Source organism: Rhynchophorus ferrugineus, unplaced genomic scaffold (assembly GCF_030347505.1).
Source record: "Rhynchophorus ferrugineus isolate W39M unplaced genomic scaffold, kcgeb_rfMv2 rfM1, whole genome shotgun sequence".
Lineage (NCBI taxonomy): Eukaryota > Metazoa > Arthropoda > Insecta > Coleoptera > Curculionidae > Rhynchophorus > Rhynchophorus ferrugineus.
In genome coordinates, this window is record NW_027472580.1 from 27,066,504 (window position 1) to 27,090,216 (window position 23,713).

The 23,713-nt window shown below is 32.6% G+C and overlaps 2 protein-coding genes and 1 non-coding gene across 5 annotated transcripts in view; 2 read left to right on the top strand and 1 right to left on the bottom strand.

Moving 5' to 3' along the window:
* Positions 1–11,254, top strand: part of LOC143206586 (uncharacterized) — a 36,972-nt gene extending 25,718 nt beyond the window's left edge. The window contains exons 2-6 of the mRNA XM_076419195.1: positions 3,587–3,736; positions 5,310–5,509; positions 5,574–5,795; positions 7,254–8,176; positions 10,758–11,254. Of these exons, the coding sequence (XP_076275310.1) occupies positions 3,588–3,736; positions 5,310–5,509; positions 5,574–5,795; positions 7,254–8,176; positions 10,758–10,793 (1,530 nt within the window). The 5' untranslated portion in view covers position 3,587 and the 3' untranslated portion in view covers positions 10,794–11,254. The remainder of the gene's footprint in view (positions 1–3,586; positions 3,737–5,309; positions 5,510–5,573; positions 5,796–7,253; positions 8,177–10,757) is intronic.
* LOC143206585 (putative G-protein coupled receptor CG31760) overlaps positions 1–23,713 on the bottom strand; it is a 337,104-nt gene that overhangs the window by 212,135 nt on the left and 101,256 nt on the right. For all 3 annotated transcript variants that reach the window (XM_076419193.1, XM_076419192.1, XM_076419194.1), the window contains exons 3-4: positions 21,632–21,742; positions 19,165–19,351 (exon numbers count right to left, since the gene is read on the bottom strand). In XM_076419193.1, the coding sequence (XP_076275308.1) occupies positions 19,165–19,351; positions 21,632–21,724 (280 nt within the window). In that variant the 5' untranslated portion in view covers positions 21,725–21,742. The remainder of the gene's footprint in view (positions 1–19,164; positions 19,352–21,631; positions 21,743–23,713) is intronic.
* Positions 19,651–19,755, top strand: LOC143189429 (U6 spliceosomal RNA). Its single transcript, XR_013003879.1, has one exon. It is a non-coding gene; the product is annotated as a U6 spliceosomal RNA (small nuclear RNA).

A 23,713-nucleotide genomic window follows, 5' to 3' on the forward strand; every position in this document is an offset into this window, starting at 1 on the left:
ATGATAATCAAAACTTGTCACTGATATGTTATGACGACCTGTTGATCGCTATTGCTCGTCTTTTCGCAAACATAAGTTTCAAGCTTCGACTGCAGATTTCTGCTCTTTTAACATACCTATTTTATTTTCCGGACTTAATCAGTGCTTCTTATTATTTAACAATAGAATTATTGTCAGGCAAATTAATTTTACGTATTTTGATACTTAAATAATCAATCAAATAAATAATAAAATTTCAGCCATACTGAAATAATTGTTTTTTATATAAATAAAATGTAGCGTCTCGCACATTATATTCATAAAAATGTCTGGCAATTAATTAAATATTTTTGTTAATCCTATCAAAAGTCATTAAAAAAAATCCCTTCTAAATTAATTTAAAAAATGAGTATTGTTACTTGTAGACATACAATACGCACTGATAAACGCAACTCCTCTCGCCAGACGGGCCGGGTGCTGACAGAGAGAGCGAAGGAGATTAAATGTCAAAAGATTAGCTTAACTGAAATTATTGTTTTCTCTACATTGCTACCATCCGTACTAATAGTAGAGAAATGTCAAATAGAAAAGAGAAATCGTAGCGAAATGTTAAAACCATGGAATTTCACAATTAGGTTTGCCTATTTAACAGTTATTTATATTGATAGTTTCCATTTTCGCTAATAGATATCGCTAGTATGTGTAAAATATGTCAAGGCACCTAATATCAGCAATACAGAAATAATAAAGGGCCATTCATTAGAAACTTAAAAAAAAATTATGTCACAATAGTAGTTGGTTGATGAGATCGTGGTTAAATCATCCACGTTTTAATACTATACGTTCCGTTTTAATAGTAGAGAAATATCTTAATAAGAAATGTTTTAATACTAAACAGTAATAAAATGAACAGAACTAATATGTGCCGAAGTAATGGAAGAGAAATGAGCATGCATCTTGAACCAGTTAACAAAAAAATACTTCCAGTACTAGTAAAAAATATCTGTATTACTGTGATATTGAAATGGAAAATAAAATAATACGTTTTTCAACGTTATTATTGCTTTTTCATCGCCACTCCTAGTATATTTCCTACTTAATACATCACTAATTAATATATCACCAATATTTTGAACATTTAGTCACACAAGATATTCGCTCCTTTCTTGAAACAAATAAATAGCTTTGTTTTTTGGCCTTTTTTCCATTAGCGACAGATTAAAATTAACTTATCGGCCGAAATAAATAATAAAGCGTAGTTTTAACGGTAAACACGGTTTTTACTAATCCTTTAAACCTAATCTCCAAATAAATCATTAATTATTTATAGCGTTGAATTTAGGAAGACGGTTAATGACCTTGTCGTCGCTAATTACTTTTTTCAATTAGCGTTGCCGAATGCTAAATAACAAAATAATTGAAAGGTCTAATTAACTGAAGTTAAATATATTATTATAGAGAAATACTTGTTTACGAAGGTAAGAATTTAGCCAGAAAAAATTAGAGAAACAGAAACTAGAAATCCCTATTTAACACGTGTGATGCACTTAATAAAAAATATAACCATCATAAGTTAATAGTTACATATTATAATAATAACAATAATAATAGTTAATTATAATAACATCATAATTTACATATTATAATTAATCATTGTTTAATTGTTTCTAATAACACTTAACCTATTTATTGTTTATTAGTTAATTATATGAATTTGAAAACATGAATTCCATGTTGAAAAATTAATGCATCATATGCAAAAATGCTCTATTATTTTCCACCTGCTACGTTTTAACATTTCTTGAGCATTTACTTGCATTAATCATTTAAACATAATTTTAAAAGAATCTTTCAAATTATGTTTAATACGTCATTCGATTTTTCATCAATATTCCAGTACGGTCTCGATGTGGATGATTTTCCTGGCCTAAACCATGTCTTTTTTCGCATGAAATTATCGTAGAAGATTAACTTTTCTCTTTTAAGCCTAATGTTAATATATTCTAATAAAACAACATTTTTTCGCGGAAATTTAGATAGTGATTTACTTTTAAAATATTCTGAAGTAGATCACGGTTATATATTTCCATTGAAGATATTATTCGGTTTCTAACATTTAGTACTAACACTCATATTACTTTATCTCGTCTGTTTGAGAGTTTCGTTTCCCAATCTACTTTATTCAGTAGCACTTTAATTTTTATATTTCCGTGTAGATTTTCATTCAAGTCCACCATATGTAGCTGGATAAATATTATGTTCATAATATTCCTAAAATAGGAAATAGATAGACCTAAATATTCTGGTCTGTTATACCTGTTACGTCTGTTATGGCTGTTAAACAGCTTTGCAAAGGACCACCTATTGTTCATTAAAAATTGCCTTTTTAACAACATAACCAACATTTCATTCCGTTAACGAAATTTTTAGCGAAGTTTTAATAAAGTTTAACAAAGAAAAGTAAAAACTATATAGTGAATACGCTTTTTATTACAAATATCATACCAAAATGTCATGAACACAAATTCGGAACAAAATTCAAGAACAATGTTTTGGAAGTCGGTTGATTCATTTTACCATAGCCAAAGGTCGCCCAATAACTGCATCATCATTAAAAAGCGTTACAAAAATATAGTTTTAAAGGGTTGTAAAAATTCTAATCACTTTATCAATTTAAATAGCCAATATCTATATAATTGTAACAAAATATGCTAATAATGCAACAACAGCACTTTTGAAAGCAACTTTATCAGCACTACTTCGATCATTTTAGAATCGAAAAAGAGGGGTTTGTACATTGTTGGTATAGAAGACACTACTACCATGGGGCGGGACCAAATCAAGAGGCTGGCCTGTATTGCGAAACCAGTTGTTTGGTGGAGGTAGAAAATAATTTTCGATGAAGATACGCAGTTTCTCACATAGCTAAGAAAATCATAGCAAAAATCTATAAATTAAAGTAGGATTTAGCTATTCACCAAATTTAATTTCCTCATGATCTGTTGAAATGAAATTCACTTTTATAATTTAAAATACTATTAACAAAAAAATTGAACGGACTTTGCATTGAACGACTTTCAATTTTTCGTCACATCAGCTCAGCAATAAGGTTATACACAAATATCTGATAACGTGTGTTTCTCTCGATTATCTACCCCCCCCCCCCCCAAGCAAATATGAGACCATCTCAGAAGAGCTCTTTCGAATAAACAAAGAATTTTGAAAACCGGCCCACAATTGACGGAGAAACTGGTAGACATACATTAGAAGATGGAACCAAACAACCGAATATAAAACCTCCTCCTTTTTCGAAGAACGAAACGAAATAACTAGTATTTTGCTTATAGTGTAAATATTGAATAACTAAATATAGTGTAGATTAATTTAGATAATGTCTATTAATAATAAAGGTAACAGACATTTATCAAATGTGTAGTATCAAAATTGATGCTTTGTTTGTCTCCCTGAACTTGATTTTACAAAACGTAAGTTTTAAGTAAAGATCTATTAAACAAGTTGTTAAAATAACATGTATGAACTGAATAGATAGTCAAAATATGTAACGTTTAGTAATATGTATTTAATATTAATTTAATTATATTTTCAGCATGAGCAAACCGCAGATCCCATTTTCATTCCTATACGGCAATAAATGTTTGTCGTGCAATCGACCAATAGAAGGAGGAAAAGTATATTTACTATCAGATGGGCGTATTATGTGTGATCAATGTAGAGTATTTACAAAACAGTTTTGTAGGTAAGTTTCTAAATATTAATTTAACGACCAAAAAAAGCCCCCTTTTTACCAACGAGGGTCTAGCTGGACTGGACCTGCTGTTTAACGTGGGCTCCGAACCACGGTGCTCGGTATTAAGTCTACCGACTGGCGAGTGACCAACTTAGAAATCATCCCAGAAGACATCCGGTCTTACCCAGCCTGGTTACTGGCGTGACTGTGATCATCTTTCTTGTCGGATTTTGCACTTTTGCCTAAGATAATCAAAAATAGAAAACAATCACACATGGTTACTTGGTTAATCTAAAATTAATTTACATTCATCTTCTAAATTAATTCAATGTTATAGTGCACTAACAGGTCAATTGAAAAGTCCCCGGCCTACCATAGTAAAACAAATTTTTTTGGCAAAATTAGTTTTTTTTATTGAACATAATCCCTTTAAGGGTGATATACTGATTATAGCGACCCTTCAACGTTTCGATACCATTTTTCTAGTACAATTTGTACTTTGCTTCAAAATAAGCCTCAGTTTCGTCCATCACATCTTCATTTGACGAAAATTTCTCCTCAGCGAGTATACTTTTGAGATCTGGGAACAGGAAATCGTAGCTGGTGTCAGATCTGAAGAATACGGTGGATTAGGAAGCAATTCGAAGCCCAATTCATGGATTTTTGATACGGTGCATTGTCTCGGTGAAGCAGTAATTTCTTTTTCATCAAATGCGGCCGATTTCGTCTTTCAAATGCTCCAATAACGCTAATAATAGTCGCTGTTAAAAATCATTTTGTAGTTTTTCTAATGTTTTCGTCGGTAACATCCCTTTGGGCGTTCACTGCGTTCATCGTCTTCGGTGCTCAATTCACATATAAACTTGGTATACCTATCCTTGATGGTTGATTTTCCTGGGGCAGTGTTCGGAAACTCGGCATCAAGCCTAGTTTTTTCTTCAACGGTATTTTCTCCGTTCAAAAAGCAAGATTTTATCAACACGCGAAATTCCTTTTTATCCATTTTTTCGCAGTAACAAAAGTTGCTTCACTCAAAATGCTATAATTCACAAACTAATCGCCCGACATCTGTCAAATTTATACATGCATCTTTTGACGGTTAGGGCTAACTAAAAAACTTATGAATTTAATTCCAGTAACGCCATCTATGTATCAGGCCGGGGACTTTTCAATCGACTGTTATAGTAGAAATATGTGGATTTAAAAGATTGATTTAACAACTATTAAACAAGAAGATGTCGTTTCTCCACTTCATTTGAATATAGAATCGAAAGTAATTATGAGAAAAGTGTTTTCAAGCAGATATAGCATTGAATGTAATGCTACAAACTTCTTAACAATCTGATATTCACTGATTATATAGCACTATACATGCAGATAGAGACATTGAGTCTAATATGAAGTCTTATCAACAACCTAGATTCTTACTCAATTTCAGAGTAGCATTGATGTCATGGTCATGATCATACATAATGGCACACCTAAGCCTTGTTTCATTTACTTTTAGTATATACTAGCTCTTATTCAAAAATGATTCTAAGTTGAAAAATTAATGATATTGCTAATTTATGTTCTTTTACAGAAATCTAATATACGAGGCATTAGCTTCAAACTTCCTTTATCCCTGCATCAACTGGCAGAAACACTGTCCTGCTATGCTTGAATGGAAAGATGCTCCGTACCACATATCATCGTGCCGATATTCCGGTTGTTGTGGATTATTGTTTAGCCATCCAGGCTCTTGCTTCAAAGGAAAACGTAGTTTTCCCTATGACGACGACCGTAAGATCATATAAAGATCGTTCGGCTTTCAGTGTTTTATATATATAGTATTTATTTTCTACAGAGAAAGGCTTGATAGCAGTACCAGACAGAGTAGAGAGTTTTCTAAGGTGCGCTGGATGTAAAGGATATCTCAATTGTGAGCCTATATATACTCAATCCGACAAAGAAAGCTTTTGTCACAGATGCGTAGCGGTGAATGGAAAACCACCGGATGCTGTAAGAAATTTTCCTTACGAGAATATAAGCACTTTGTTCTTGTTCCCATGTTCTTTCAAACGATTTGGTAAGTATATATCAATAGACGTATATGTGTTGCAATACTTGTTTTTGTTTTATTCAATCTTTTTGTAGCGCTGCTGATTCTATATTTGTAAATATTCTTAATAAATATGGCCTTATTCGACTATATATCAGTTGCATGTATTCTAATCATTATCACCTCAAAAAGACATTTATTGAGGTAAAAATTTTGTTAAATAAATCCATTTTCGTTATGAATTGTCGATCCCTTTTAGTACTTCTTCATCATCTCGAAACCGCGTGCCAATTCTTCATAATTCTTGCAATGTATGGTTGAGCGTTGTTATTCAAACGGATGATTGCATTTGTTAATCCCTATTTCTGGTCATTTTGCTACAATGCAACATTCAGTTTATTCAAATGACGTCGGCAGACATCTGCAGTAACAGTTTCATTAGATTTTAATAGCAGAGAATACACTATCCACTAAAAATGTAATTTAAAAAAACAAGAGGAAAACTCTGTCAAGAGATACTTTACATTGAAGCAGGGCGCCGAGTGTACAATTACATTAATATTAACATATATTAAAGTTCCTCCCAACTCCACCAACATCTTGAACCAACCGTTCCAACTACTTATTGTTTCTGTTATGTAGTTGCAAATATATCTAACAGTTTTGTTTGTTGGTCCGAGGAAAAAAAGTCTGGATATATCAATAAATTTTCATCAGTACGTTTTTATCAAATTTTATTCACACACTTCTAGTTCTGAGTAGAAATGAGAATACCCATCAAAGTATTCCTTACATGTTTTAGAGTATGAGAACTTAAATGAGACCACTAGATTTTTTTAGAAAAACCTTTTTAAAAAGTCCTGATATCTACTGATGTTTATAAACAGTTTCTTTCAAAATAAAATTCAAAACTTAAAAAAGTACTGGCCTTATTTGAAAGACACTGGTTTACTGTAGAACTTCATGGATTCTACTTGAGCACAGCTAATGTAAAAAAATAATATTGATAATAATAAATGTCTTCCGAGTGATTATACTTCTAATTTTACGTAAACGTTATCAATTTCTCTTACAAAAACCTGCAATTTTTGTATTACTTTAGGTTTGAGATATTTCTTTTTTATTTATTGACCTATTTACGATATACTATCACGTTTGCTCTAGTGGATGATATATCAGCAGTAGAAACTGTCTTAATAACTTTGTCCAAACATTTATTACTTATATAGGCTACGAAATATCATTCAGAATTAATATTTCAGAGTTAAGAGGACTCTATTATACAACCAATGGTGATCTGAACAGTAACACCCCCCTATAATCAATCTAAAATGAAAGGTCATCGGACATATACTCGTGCCTGTAATTAGTTGAATAAGCATTTGTGTACCACTGTCTTCAATATTTTGTTGAGTAAATCGTCACAAAATATTACTTGGTAATATATGATTTCTATATAGTTCTTTATTATCTATTCTTTTGTAGGTTGTATGGAGGTACTTCCTTTTGGTAAACCAGCTTGGAAACATGAATATGAATGCCACTACAATGCATACTCTCCGCTAAACAAAATTGAAGAAGTAGAAGCGCAATCGACGCCACGGTCCAGCGTACAGATATCAGAGTGTAGACCATCATTGACTAGAGAATCGGAAACTGCCAACAGTGTTGTTGAAGAAGAACCGCGCCCTTCCAAAGGGAAAATCGAAAAAACCAAGAAGAAAGGCCTGATTTGGACCCAAACTGGTCCACTTTGGGCCACACTCAGTCCCAATACTCCCTTGATGGCGCCACCACAAAGACCCGGCGAGGAATCCAATCAGGACATCATCAATCAAATCAAAAAGAAGCAAGGAAAACACCGCCAACCAATACAGGATTACGATGGCGATATGGGAAGGAGAAATTCTGAGTCCGAGTCAGTTTCCACCAACAGTCAGAACGCAGCCAACGTAGATCCTATTGAAACGGCTTCGAAAGCCTCTAGCTTCGATTATATGGAAGAGAACAAGGCATATGATAATCCTGCATATGATCAGGACATTATGCGTCAACGTAATGGAGTTGCCCGTACGCCCAGTATCCAAGCAAGTCGGTATGATGTAGAAATGGCTAGTCATTTCCCTGGACTTTACAATCAAAACCAATACAACTATCGGGCATCGGAAGAAGAAATGGCGGGTCACTTCCCATATTTATCACGTTCATCGACCCGCTACAATGAAGCCGTAGTTGCCGGACATTTCCCTATCATGCTTCCCCGACAGCTCAACGAAACAGTGGATACTTTAGGAAGACGGGTATCAAAAAGAGAAAACTTCCAAGGCAATCGACTGTTGATAAGTGAATTAAAGATGAGGCAGGACATGATTAAGAGAAACCATTCAATACGTGATCAACCTCGAGAGGTAAGTCAAGTAACATATTGAGTAAAATTCAATATTAGCACTCTTACGACAAAAGATCAATCATTTTTTAAATCTCATTATCAAACTTTCATCTTTTTCGAATGAATGAGTCAGTTAAGCTGGTTAAGGTGGATCAATAATAAATATTTTATTTTGAAGAAGGATTTTAGAGCTTGACCTCTCTAAATCAGTTCAGAGGGAAATGTAGACTAAGGGAAGTTATAGTATATGATTGGCCAGTTGAGCGCATCTTTACTGAAAATGAATAGAAACATTATTTAATAGTTCATATATTTAATTTATTATATAATTTAGTTTGGTTTGATTGTTTATGAGGTTTTCTACGTTTACAGGCCAGTATTTTGTTGAGAAATAAATTTAGTTAACGATATTGTTTATCTACGAAAAAAGTTCATCACAATGTTATTACAATTATCAATATTTTAGCACAATTAGTGGAATTGAGAGTTAAAAACCATAACTCAAAATAAGATTAAACTTGTATAGTAGATGTTGTACTAATAGCTTATTATGTTGTCAAAATTTACTAATTTATATTATACACATTTATAGGTATATTCGCTAAATATGTTATACAATTATATATTTATATTGATGTATTTCCTTTGCATTTATCTTTACACTATTAATGTGCTCTAAATGTACTTTGTATGCATGAATTATTATCTACTAACTTTATTTTTCATCTAGTAGCATATTTGTCATATTCTGTTCATATTTCAAATATGTATAATATTATCTGCGACAGTATCAGTTTAATTTTTTCATAACTCTAACAATGACAGTAATATTGATATATTCAAATTAAACATAACCGACTAGTGCTAGTTAGTTACATTTTAGCTAGTTTTCCTCTGCCTTTAAGCAAGCTTTGAAAATCATAATGTGACGGTAAATTTTTTGAGTCTAGAATATATAATCATGATTATTCGTATATCAATTTTAGTTAGGTTTTTCATTCAATTTAATACTAGTAACGTATAGTACATATCCTACGTCATCTAGCAAACCAATTTGTCATTCCAGTCTTGCTGTAATTTATTAATTTCTCCTATTCTAATAAAAAAAAGAGTTTTTTAAAGAATTTCAGAATTTTTTAGAAATGCAGAGTAATATGACAAACATATAACAGGTCAATTGAAAAATCCCCGGCCTGACACATAGATGGCGCTACTAGAATTAAATCCATATGTAGTTTAGTTAGCCCTAACCTTCAAAAGATTGTAATGTAAATATTGTGTATACATTTGACAGATGTCGGATCATTAGTTTGTGAATTATAACTTTCTGAGTGATGCAATTTTTGTTATTGTGAAGAAAATGGATAGAAAGGAATATATCGTGTTGATAAAATATTGCTTTTTGAAGGGAAAAAATACAGTTGAAGCAAAATCTTAGCTTGATGGCCGAGTTTCTGGGCACTCCCCCAGGAGAATCAATCATCAAGGATTGCTATGCTAAGTTTAGAGGTGATGAAAAGAGCACCGAAGACGGTGAACTCAGTGGACGCCCAAAAGAGGCTGTTACCGACGAAAACATTAAAAAATCTTTTGAATGATCGTAAATTGAAATTGAATCAAACAATAAAGATATCATTTGAACGTGTACATCATATCATTTACGAATATTTGGGTATGAGAAAGCTCTCTGCAAAGTGGGTGCCGGGCAAGCTCACTATTGTCCAAAAACAACGACAAGTTGATGATTCGAAGCAGTGTTTGAAGATAATCAAGCGTAATAAACCCGAGTTTTTACGTCGATATGTGAGAATGGATGAAACATGGCTCCATCATTTCACTCCGAAGTTCAATCGACAGTCATCCGAGTGGACTGCACATGATGAACCTGCTCCAAAGCGTGGGAAAACGCAACAGTCGGCTGCCAAGGTTATGGATTCTGTATTTTGGGATGCGCATAGAATAATTTTCATTGATTACCTTGAAAAAGGAAGGGCCATCAACAGGGGCTATTACATAGCGTTATTGGACCGTTTGAAAGACGAAATCGACGAAAAAACGGCCGCATTTAAAGAAAAAGAAATTGCTGCTTCACCCAGACAATGCACCGTGTCACAAGTCAATGAAAATGATGGCAAAAATCCTTGAATTGGGCTTTGAATTGCTTCCTCATCCAACGTATTTTCCAGATCTGGCCCTTGCGACTATTTCCTGTTCTCAGATCTCAAAAAAATGCTTGCCGGGAAGACATTTTCGTCGAAATCCATAGAAGTTAATATCGATATTTTCATTATAAAGATCGAAAACAGAGAGTGACAGATCTGAAATTCCATGTTCGATACTCTATTTTAAAACTATCGATATATTTTTGAAATAATATCGGAAAATATCACTCAACAAAAATGGCCATATTTTTGCGTATTATTTATATATTTCCGTAGATCGAATAACCTAGTAATATGTTAGACAAAATCATAGGCAAGTGTCAATATTAAATGAATTATTAATTTATAGTTTACTTCGTTCATAACTATTAGTCATAAATTCACTCTTATTTCATATCGATTTACATTTCTCAGTAAACTAACAAAGTATTTTTCCAGGTCCCGCGTCAACAATCAGGAACCGCATACAGCTAAATAATATGACAGCAAAAAGGAGAGAACTAATAAAAATGACTTGTTAATTAACATTAGCAACAAATAAAATGAAAACTAGTCAGATATTAACGAAAGCAGATAAATATTGTATATTTTAGAATTTGTTGGATTATTAACAACACAATATTGTATCCAAATTTATAATATAATTTCTAACAATAATATATTATCAAAATTATAAAATACATTCTGTAGATGATACAAAACAGTGGTTGCATTTTTATTCATTGGTATAAAAACAAGAAAACTTTTTAATTGGCCTCGGCTTTGGCTTTAAATCCAAAAAATATTCAAATTTCTTCATTGATGGAGTGTACATTCTGCAGGGCGTTCCAAAATTGGTCTTGGTTTTATATACGATAAAAGTTGTTATTTATTATATTGTTATGTTTAAACTGTTATAATATTTTCTATTGTAAATAAAGTATGTATTTTCGTAATATAGTGTATATGTATTTTGTTCTTATTTAAGAACCTAAATAAATACTCAGCTAAATATCGGACCAAAATGTCCATTAGTGGCCACGGTATACCGACCTTAATGGAAGGTCAATTATTTTGCGGCTGATGCGATATATTGCACCTTCTTGTTGGAAAACAACTTAGTTCATGTCTGAATCGCCTGTAAATAGATTCAAACTATGATTTATTATGTCAAACAAATTTCCACTTTCCAGCGAAATAAAGGCTTCGATAGAAAGTGCCAATGGAATCCAAATGGTATGGGGGTGTTAATGAGTTTTTTGACAATGAACCATGCTTTGTGCGTGCGATATGTTGATTAGGCATATACAAGATTCTGAAATATATGGTTTTTTTTATTACTTAAGAAGCATACCTCTCATTCGACAACACTGAATTAACCAAAATTTAGCGACCAAAGGTAACAGGAACAATATAATACCTTTAGAGATGATCTAAACCTCATAATGTTACAAAATAGATTCACCATTATTTCACAAATGCCTAAATATGTACCCCTAAAAAATTAATTGTTACACCAAAACATCAACAACATATATTTTCGAAATATATCTAATCAATCACTTCTCAATTGTTACTAACATCTTGTTTTTCAGAGCTCTCTTTCATAATAATAAACAGTATATAACAGGTCAATTGAAAAGTCCGTATTCAGACATATAGATGGCGCTACTAGAATTAAATCCATAGGTTTTCTAGTTAGCGCTAACCCTCAAAAGATTTGTGTATACATTTTGACAACTGCCGGATCATTAGCTTGTGAATTATAGCATTTTAAGTGAAGCACCTTTCCATGATAAAATATTGGTTTTTCAAGGTAGAAAATACAGTTGGAGCCAAAAATTGGCTTGATGCCGAGTTTCCGGACAGGGCCCCGGGAAAATCAACCGTCAGGAATTGGTATGCTAAGTTTAGATGTGGTGAAATGAGCACCAAAGACGGTGAACGCAGTGGACGTCCAAAAGAGGTTGTTACCAACGATGATTTTTTATGACTTTGAATGATCGTAAATTGAATGAAATTCAATAAAATTTAACTGAACGTATACATCATATTATTCACGAACATTTGGGTGTGAGAAAGCTCTGTGTAAAATAGGTGCCGTGCGAGATCACTTTTGACCAATAACAACGACGTGTTGATGATTCAGAGCAGTCTTTGAAGATGATCAAGCGTAATAAACTCGAGTTTTTGCGTCGATATGTGACAATGGATGGCTCCATCATATCACTCCGAAGTTAAATCGACAATCATCCGAGTGGACTGCACACGCTGAACCCGCTCCAAAACGTGGGAACAGTTGGCTAGCAAGTTTATGGCGCCTGTATTTTGCGCATGAATGCGCATCGAATAATTTTCATTGACTACCTTGAAAAAGGAAAGACCATCAACAGCGACTATTACATAGCGTTACTGGACCGTTTAAAGGACGAAATCGCCGAAAAAGGCTACATTTGAAGAAAAAGAAAGTGCTGCTTCACCAGGACAAAGCACCGTTTCACAAATCAGTGAGACGATGACAAAAATCCATCCATCCACCGTATTCTCCAGATATGGCTCCCAGCGGTTATTTCCTGTTCTCAGATATCAAAAGAATGCTCACTGGTAAGAAATTTTCGTCGAATGAAGAGGTGACCGCCCAAATTGAGGCCTATTTTGAAGCAAAGAGTAAATCGTACCACAAAAATGTTACCGAAAAATTGGAGGGTCGCTGTAATCAGTGTATAACCCTTGAAGGGAATTATGTTGAATAAAGAAAACTAATTTTGCCAAAAAAATGTGTTTTACTATGGTAGGCCGGGGACTTTTCAATTGATCTGTTATGAAACAGCATAAGACATATCGCCTCGAGAGAATTATGTAAGTTGAAATAAATATTAGTTCATAAAGCTTCAACTCTTATTGTATCTAATTATTTCACCTAACTAACTAATACTATTTATACTTTTTCAAAAATTCACGAAATTTAATTTCATTTTTCAACTTCCAATTTCAAACACCTTTTACCATTTGTTAATCTTTTCAATGGTCTGCAAAATCAGAAAGGTATAAGTAAAAACGTATGCAAATTTCATCACTTTTTATTAATACCCTTAGTATCGTCTTTAAAGAAATTGCCTTTTCATATAATATAAAAATATAATTTCATATAACATATAACATAAATAACATAACATAAATTCGATAGCACTCCTAAAGCCTCTATTGTTTTTCTTCATTAAATAATAATAATTATATTATCTCAACAAATTAATTAAAAAATAATCTAAAATTAACCTAAAAATACCAACTAAGCGTTACTATATAATTAAAAAAGGATACTTCAAGCATCTTCTGGTGACTCTATTAGCTCTGCGCGAATGTGAAAGGATTTATAAAATTCATTGGACAGGGTGTTCTCCAAGAAAATGTCGTCTCTCCATTATCATTCAACATAGTAATGGATGTAATAAAGCGAGAAGTAAAAAACACACATGACGTTCAAAATGATATTAAAAACTCCTTAGTCGATCTAATGATTGTTGATAACAGCGCTATATTCGCTGATACAGATGTTGAGGCTTCGATCATTCTTATTATTAGCACTGCTAATCCATATGGCTTAAGAATTAATGTAGAAAGAATCAAAGTGAATAAATAAATAAATAAATTTGCTCAGAGTAAAATATTACATCAGCTGTTTTAAAAGTCAAAGAGTGGAATAAATAATCAAAGAACGATGCAATTTTTTTAAATATAGGTAAGAAACATATTTTTTTAACCAGCCCAGTGTATTTATTGTTCTCCAATATATACGAGGATGGTTCAAATATGCTGGAGATAAACGCTGTGGATGGCGCGCATGTATCTTTTGAGGGTCGTAACTTGAATATGTGATAGCTGGGTAGCTTACGAACAGTGTGGCATAGTTTTCGTCGGGAGCGCGTGTTTCATGCGTGTGCAACGACCATGAATAAACGTCAAGTGTCGACCGCCGTAGCGCAACTTATTGTCATTCGTTTTTAACGTGGGAAGCGTTAAAAAGACGGAATTTTTTCTGCGTTTGCAAAATCAGTTCGGTAGTGTGTGCTGTGTAGGGCTACTGTGTTTAAACAGACCAAAGCATTCAAGAATGGCTGCGAAAATGTCGAGAATAAGCCACATGATTGTCAACCGCGAACCAGCATGACAGCAGACAACATTATCCGCATAGGACAACTCTTTTTGGGGGACCGTAGGATGAGTGTTCAAGATATTTCCACGAGTACCTCCAGTATCGCAAAATAACGACGCTATGGGTCCCTAAACTGTTAAACTTCGAGTAAAAATTTACACGGTTGAAAGTTTGTCGCCACTTGCCGACGCGATACGAGGCGGAGGAGGACGGTTTTTTAACGCGAATCTTCATTACAGACGAGACATGGGTACACTATTACACACCCAAAAGCAAGTCGTCTAAAGAGCGGAGAAAGCGCCAGTCAAAGCGAAGACAACCAGGTCTGCGGGTAAGGTTCTGTGTATGGTGTTCTGGAACCGGCGGGGCGTGCTATACGTCGATTTCCTGCACACCCAACGTAACACTAATGCTGCATAGAAGTGCGATTCTTCTCCAGGATAACGGGCGTCTTCATACCGTGCATCTCACGCTCAATACAATATCGGAATTGGGGTGGAAGGTACTGGAACACCCCTCCTATAATTCGGATTTACCACAGTGCAACTACCACATCTTTGAACCACTGAAATAAGCCTTGTGAGGCAAAAGATTCAACACCGACGACGAGGTAATGGAGTTCGTGCGCACATAACTGTCCGAGTTGCCCAAGAAATTCTTCGATACAGACGTACAAAAAACTTCTTGAAAGATAAACAAAATACGTAACTGAAGGGAAATACCTAGAAAAATTGTAAACTAATGTAATTTTTTTAATAGTAAATAAACGTGTCAGAGTATTTGTCTCGATTGTATTTGAAACACCTTCGTATTTTAAGTCACTAATATGGATAAAAGATAAAAGAAGATTAATGAATATCTAAATGAAGTAACGACAATATGCAGAAATTAAAATAAAACAAACTACTTAATTTATATATTTTACAGCATTGATAGATATTAAGGTGTTCAACGATTAATGCAATAAGATATGTGACTATATGACATTTTAATCTATGAACCTTGTTTCAACTACTTTGATTACTTATTTTACAGACCTAAGTTTTAAAGTCAATAGTTCATTTAATGATTGTAGATATATTCATTTAATATACCTTTCTAAATTGTAAAAAATAAATTACCCAATTGTGTTCGTTATCGTTTTGATATACATGCTAAAGCCAAATATCAATTTAAAAATTTATTTACTTACAGTATTACTTCATTTATTATTCCATAATTATATTTATAACATAAAAATAAAAAAAGATGATATATATACTTATATTAGATGCTCTGAAGCAGTTCTGAAAATAATCTCACTATAATACATTTGTTATGCTCAGTGGTGTAGTAATTTAACGTTATCAATACTCTCTTAATTTAATGTGTAGCGACCTTCAGGCATGTCGAATTTTACATCGTGGAATAACGGTCTACAAAATACCCAGAAATATAATCCCAGATGTTGAACACGGTCGGGGTGCCAGTAGCACCAACTAAAACCCGATAACGAATAGCTGGCGGCAACCCCGAGACGTTTATCTGGGATGTTATTGAAGGGTATTTCAATACATTCAGTGCTCAACATAGAAAAAATAGAAATTTCACGGTATAGGCGACCTTGGGGAAATGTTTTGTTTAGTTCAATCAACTGTAGCGCTGCGATCGCAAATTGTGATTGGCTAGTTTAAATTCCTGGTGCCGCCACTAACATGAAATGTGATTGGTCGATCAAATTGTGTGAAATCAGCATTTTCTATGGGCGTCCATTTTTATGTTTGTTCTTTGTAGGTTATGGTTTTTGTTTAGATCACGAGATTTTCGTTTTACGTTGTGCATATTTTCTGTTTTACATTAATTATTATGGAGTAATAATATAAAAATTGATGACAATGCGTCGGTATAGTAAAAGATGTAATGCACCGGAGTAAAATTCTACTACGGAAATTAGACATCGTTTCCCAAAGAATGATCTCGCTCCTTTCCAAAAATGGGTTGATCAAGTAACTAGTAGTAAGTTACCTGGATACACCACAATGCAAATATATCAACGTCATGGTGTTTGTTATGGACATTTTAGTGAAAAATTTAGAATTATCCTTCCTTCACGAACAGGTATTAGGGTAAATGCATATCCATCATTGGTTTTATCAGGTATATATAAAATTATCTATCTACTACATGTCTGTTTATATATTCTTTGTTTACAGAATTTCAAAACCTTATGAAGATGTTAGTAGTAAAAAAATTCAATTAATCTACCAAGTTGTTCGTATGCTGTCAGTGTGATGTCTCTACATAAAGAAGTCTTACAAAAAGGTAACAATTAATATAACTGGATAATTAGTAGTAATAAATACTACTTTTAATTGTAAAACATCCCTAAAATATTTGCAATACTTTAACTTTGAGAACAATCAGTGTTCAATCATTTTATAGTAGAGGAATTATGTATTTAAATTTGATTGCCTTGTTAAGATAATATTTGTTATGGTGCCATCAATAAATTTAATTGCTACTTTTAGGGAATTTATTACCTTAAAGAAATCTATTTTGTCTAAATTTACAAATAACTACATTTGTTTAACAAATCTTAACCAAGATTGCTTAAAGAATTTTGTTGGATCTATTAGAGGTTATGGAGGTAGAAACAGCATCCTTCCCCTAGTATGTTCGAGAAATTTTTAAAAGGGCTCATCACTTCAATTATTTCACATAATTCTCCCGGAGAAAATTGTGAAGGAGATGAACATGTTAGATAACTTATATTCTTTTTTAACGGGAGATCTAGTACCACTTGAGGTTGTTAAATCAGCAGTTGAGTCTATATTTTCAGTTCCAGAGAATTTTGCTCTGAGGAAAACGAGTCTAATATTGTATTTTAGTCTTATTTCAGGCTATTTAACAAAACTTCTGAAAAAGAGACAACATGCAATATTTGTCTATATTCAATATTAAGTAGTTCCACAAATTAAATACTTTAAAATCTAAATATTTTTAAAAAACACATAAATTTTTAGTTTTTCAACTGTTCAATCCATAATGATTTTCAAGACCAAATTTTAAGTTATTATGAGGTGTGATTGTATTTTTGGTTTAATGAAGTTAATGCAATATCAACAGGGAAGGATTTAAAGTTTACCTTCAATATATCAAGATAAGTTAGAACTCTAATAGATCCCATAAAATTGGTGGCACTAAACATATATGGGAAGGCGTTATAGAAGAATTATAGATATTTTAATATTGCCTAGAATAGAGTTCATAATTGTTTTTTTTTGCTTTTTGTTTATATATATTTATATTTTTTACGCTTATGTATATTTGTATAGAATTTTATTTTAATAAATTAATTTTAAAATTTAAATTTGATATTTATTTAAATACTATTGGCCAATAAATGTGACGTCACAAAATAATCAGGGGAAATGGCAGACCAATCAAAGCAAAGTATTTTCCTTACAGGTTTCTACATAACTATTTTAAACTAACCAATCAAATTCGCATTGTCAGCGCCGCCAATAATTGGACTAAGCGAAACTTTGCCCCACTACTTACCATTGCAGTTGCACACCCCTGGTGCTCAACCATCGTTTGGTTTAGACGTGTCACCATCGACTGCCCAAGCCTCGTCTCCAGGTAATACCGCTGCCATCTATTTTATCTAATTATATTTTTCACATTTTTTATATAGCCAATAAATAACGGTCACATAATATAAACACCACTGTTTCATTTCGATTTATCTCCATACACCGAGCCACATCATTTACCCTAAAGTGGTGACCGACGTGATTTTTCGCAAAATTGGGTTTGGACTCGTGAATGGAAGGTACGTGCAACATGGTGTATTTTACGCGGCCGTTATATTTTTTGTTTCAAAATTTTAAATATATTCAATTCGATTCGTTTTCGATTTTACCTTCAATATTCCTTTTCATTTTATTCCTATGCATTTCATTATTTCCAATTCATTTTCTGTAATTTTTTGTCAAAATTTTCTTTCACAATCTTTTGAACTCATAGATATTTTTACATCACTTCTTAATCATCAGCGTCTCGGCTAAACATTTCTTTCGGGGCTATGTTTAAATCATAATGTCTTCCTTCGCTCGCCGTCTCCGTCATAATGGCAGACATTTTGATTTGAAAGGCTTTAGGCAGCTTCGGTTGGATACCCTCGTTATTTGTTTTTTCTGAATTACTGTTAAGCAGCTCCAGAAATGCAATTTAAAAAAGGCTGGTGACTGTTAGTTCTTGAGATACTTTGAATATATTTTAATATGTTTTAATGTATAGATATATATTAATTTAATTTATATTATATATCAAGTACATATCTGATCTTGTGTTAAAAATATTACTAAAACAAACTCTACTCTATTACGTGAGAAGCATGATTAACCTAATAAATTGTAGCTGAATTTCGGCCACAAGGCGATCGATAGTACAAATAAATACCAATAAAAAGAATAAAATTTTTTATGACCAGCCAGACTTATTGTTACTGTCAATATTATAAAGGTAACATGAATCATAATTTAGTTGATAGAACACATAGTTTTAATAAGTTGAAGCAGAGTACAAAACCAGTATACGATTAAATATAAGGTATATTTAATTCATAAATTTACATAGTTAATTAAAACAGATATATTTAACTGATTTACAATTTACAATAATTGAATGACTCAATTACGTGTCAGTTTAAAGCGATAAAGAAACACTCACCGTTGTGATACGCCAAACCCAAATCTTGCAAAAGTGTCGCGGCCAGATCGGCTTTTTGTCGAGCCGGCTCGAATAGCAGGGTATCCAAGGGAACACTTAAGGATCGAAAGCTCTCTGTCACGCATAATGAACCCAAACTGTTCGTCGACACCTCGTGTATTATGTTCAGACTCGACTCGATATCCTCCTGCAAGAAAGTTATAAATTATTCTCGAATTCATACAAGTAAATTAGACAGTTAATTCCGCGAAAATATTCATCGGTTGTACTTTATCGTCTAGTTTATTAGCTTAAACATGACACTTTACGTCTAATTAAATGTCAAATATATAAAAGGTATTTTCTAAGATCTGGGTTGTTAAGAAAATTGTTAGTGCATTTTACATTGAATGGAAATAATATAAAAATATTCGTTTGTTGATGAAATTTCCAGGAAAAATTACTGTTCAAAAAAAATTACTATTTACACTCATTCTGTTTTATTCAGCTCGCGTCTGCGGTACATATCTTAAAATTGGAACTATATGAAGAAGATTAGAATGTACCGTGCACAAGGATACCACGCAAACCCCTGAAATGTTCCACATTCTGGGAACCCCTGATACTTTTTCATCAAGAGTCACAAAGAATTAAAGGATTTACAACAGATAGTGTTACCAAGTTAAATCGCATCGAGTACAAATGTAAATTTCGTCAAAGTGTGGGCCAAAATTTTTTTCAGTCTGTTGAAAATATCTAATTCGCATTTGCTGAAAATCGAAACAAAAAAGTGGCTAAACACTGGCTTCGAGGTTATTTCGATGTTTTAAAAATGATGATTTTGACACGGAAGTCAAAGAGCGTTGTGGACAGCCAATAAAAATTAAGGCGAGGATTTGAAAACATTACTAGATGATAAACACTGTAAAACGCAAGAACAATATGCCGAATTGTCGGGAGTAACATAAGAAACAATTTCGCTTCGCTTAGCTAACATGGGAATGATTCAAAAGCTTGGATATTTTGCACGGTATGAATTGAAGCCAAGATATTGAAAGGTATGTGCCATGTGTAAAATGCTACTTCAAGGACAAGATTGGGAGGGTTTTTTGCATTGTATTGTTACTGGTGATGAAAAGAAGATCCATTACGATAATCCAGAGCGGCTGAAGGTCATCAAATGCTTATGGTAACCATTCCGGAGAGCCAAATAAACCATCAATGGGAACCGCTATCGACTATATCAGCATGACAATGCTCGACTACATATTAAAAAACGGATGAAAACATACTTGAAAACGCTAAAATGAGTAGTGCTATCTCACCTATCCAGTATATTCCGGACCTTGTCCTTTCTGATTACAACTTATTCCGACATATGAGTCGTGACCTGTTTGAGCAGCGCTTCACTTTTTTGTGATAACTTTGTGATCACCGATTTGTGGATAACTTCAAGAGACACGTCGTTCTTTCGATATGGAATCCGTAAGTTGACTGAATGTTGGGAAAATGTAGCGGCTATCGGTGGATAATATTCTAAATACTATATATAGCACCGGTTTTTCACAATAAGCATCAAAATAAAAAAAATCCTTTTAATCTAATTTATAAGACTAATACTAAAATCTCGAATATAGATGTCAAGGTTTCTTTGCGGCTGCGGCTTCCTATTTAAGAAATTGGACACTATACACAATACATTCATAAAAATATAAAATATAAAATGGGTCAAGCAATACAATCCATTGTATTGATTATGAGGCTGTGAGAATGTTCTCTTTCGGAAAGAAAAAAAAATACTTCTCTAAAATACACTAACTCGCTCTGTTTAAAACAAAACCTGTCACAGTTTCAAAAATCATCCCCTATTTATAGCACCAAATATGCAGTAAAAAGTATCGTCGTTCTTATCGCAAGTTGTGGGAACCTCGAATCATCATTTTATATCCGCAACAACATGTCAAACGAGATTTACAAATTACCACAAACTCCACGTGCTCCCTTGAGAACATCATCTTCCCTACATCACTGGGGGGGGGGGACTTATTGGAGGAAAGCTCCAATGGGAGGTCAAGATCATTTTCTACCAGAATTCATAGATCATCCCCCTACGTTCCAGATTTTGCACCCAATGGCATTTTTTATCTCCGTATTTTGAAAATTGGTTTACAAGCATGGAGAAGTACATTAATTTTCAAGAAAAATGTTTTGATAAGTAATAAATTCAATTTCGCCCATGATTTGTTTTTTACTATTGGCCAGAAATATAATTAGTATAATATAATAAATATATTTCGAAAAATGTTTTGATAAGTAATAAATTCACTGATAATTATTTTATTTTACCAGACCAATATTATTCAACATATTTTTGGTCTTTACGCATTACAAAATCTTTTTGCATGTAAAAATAAATAATTATTTGTTCAAGTACCATGCGAGCCAATAGTAATATATAGGCAACAGAAAAAACAATAATGTTAATTACCTTTTTCACGAGCGCGTTTACGCCTGAAACAACACTGCATATCAAGGCAACCATGACGACCTCTGCGAACGTCACAAGAAGCTTTTTCCCCATTACGCATCCTCATTGGTGCTGAAAGAAGAAATAATTAAACATTACAAAACTATTTATATATTATTTGCAATATAGCTGATTTAAAATCAATAACAATTATATAGTATATTCAACGTTTACTTGTAGATGCGTCATCAAGACGTTTAATGCATTGCCTACCGCAATTTGTAAATTGGTTTTAGAATCAGACAATATTTCCCTTCCCATTTTATTTTAGTTCAGAAGAGAGACAATGAGCCTGTCAAAGACGTCCGGTTGTCAGGCGTGTACAAAATTTTAGCTATAGTAATAAGAGGTTATAACTCTAACCTGTAAACTATTGTGGCTGTATAATTAACTGTAGTTTACTATAATGTTAAAATAAATTATATTTGATAACATGTTTCTTCTATTATTTTACTTAGATTAGGATTTTGTTGTATGTCAAACCCAAAGTGAACTAAAACTTAAAGTTGATGCGGCGACATTGCGACGTTTTTAGTCACAAATTTAGGTGACCTATGTAACTAACTAAAAATAACTTTGAACAGACTATATATCAAATTAGATATTTCTATTCTTATATTATTTTTATAGGATAAGTAATATAATTTTTCAATATCCACAGGAATTTAATAAAATTAAAGTAATAAAAGTTTCCTTCAGCTCAAACCATTAATAAAAATAAAAGAAAATTGATTGCTATACTGTAACTAAGCTGAGATAATAATTCTTCAAAGAAGCTCTGTCAGAATTATTACTATTAAACAGAAATAACACAAATATGTAAAAATGTTGTATGTGGTCAGATACCATCAAGAATATAAAACTGTACAACATAAATATGTTTTTCCCTATATCATAATATAATCCCCGGAATCCTGCAGTAGACTTTTTTTCAATTTAATAAAATTAAAATAACTTTTAAACTTTTAATTTTAATAAAGCCACGTTGATGATATCGACTATATAAACTAAATAAATGTGATGTAGCTTCAGATATTGTATATTATTATAGGAATCTAAAATAATCATTTGCTGATATGTAGACGTTTATTGTAAATTATCTTCGGTATTATTAACTCAGTCAGTACTATAAACTTATACGTAAGATAATTTGCAAAACGAATTCGTGTTATAATTCATTTTAATTCCAACAAGTATTAACACAAAAATGTAACTCGAATAATAATATAGCTTACCTGCTTATATCTAATTAAAAAAAACTGAAACACCGGGCGAATATTATATGTTTGACAAAATATCAGCCTACAAATAAGGACATAATCGCGATTGTATCATTATGATCATCTTTCTGCCCTTTCTCTGTTCCGTTTTCAAGAACCCAGGGCTGTAATCGAAAGTATTACACACCTTTCTCTTGAAGAAATCATCAAGGGGATATACTTGGTCGTTAACCCGCCAGGACAGCTTACGGTTGTAATAAAATTATGTGTGGGTGTAGGACTGTACCTTTCGTGCGCCCATTTAAATTTCATAATCTACTGAATTATAATATTTTAATCCAAATTGAGACGCATACTTAAGGATTCTGTGTTGACTATATTTTTCTACCCTTAACAAAGGTTACAATACCTAATAAAAATGATATAACTGTAACAAAAGTTGATGGAAAAAGTAAAAGTTAGAATAACATTTGATTTTTTGTTATATTTTTGTAATAATTCTTTGCATAAGCCCAACAGCGACTACCATGAAGAAATAATGAGTAAGCTTTTGCTCTGGTTTGATATACAGCTGTTAAAGATCTACGTTAAGGACCCATTATTTTTATTATGGACAGTGAATACACGGAACATTCTTAAATTGCATTTAATTAAATCTTATTTTCATGAACTCTCAATAATCAACAAAGTATTGATAAGTGTAAATTACTATCCCATTGAACATTATAACAAAGTGTTATAAGTAAGATTATTTTCAGAACTTGAAATATAAATGAAATGAAATGAAATGAATGAAATAAAACATAAGTATACGTGATATTTC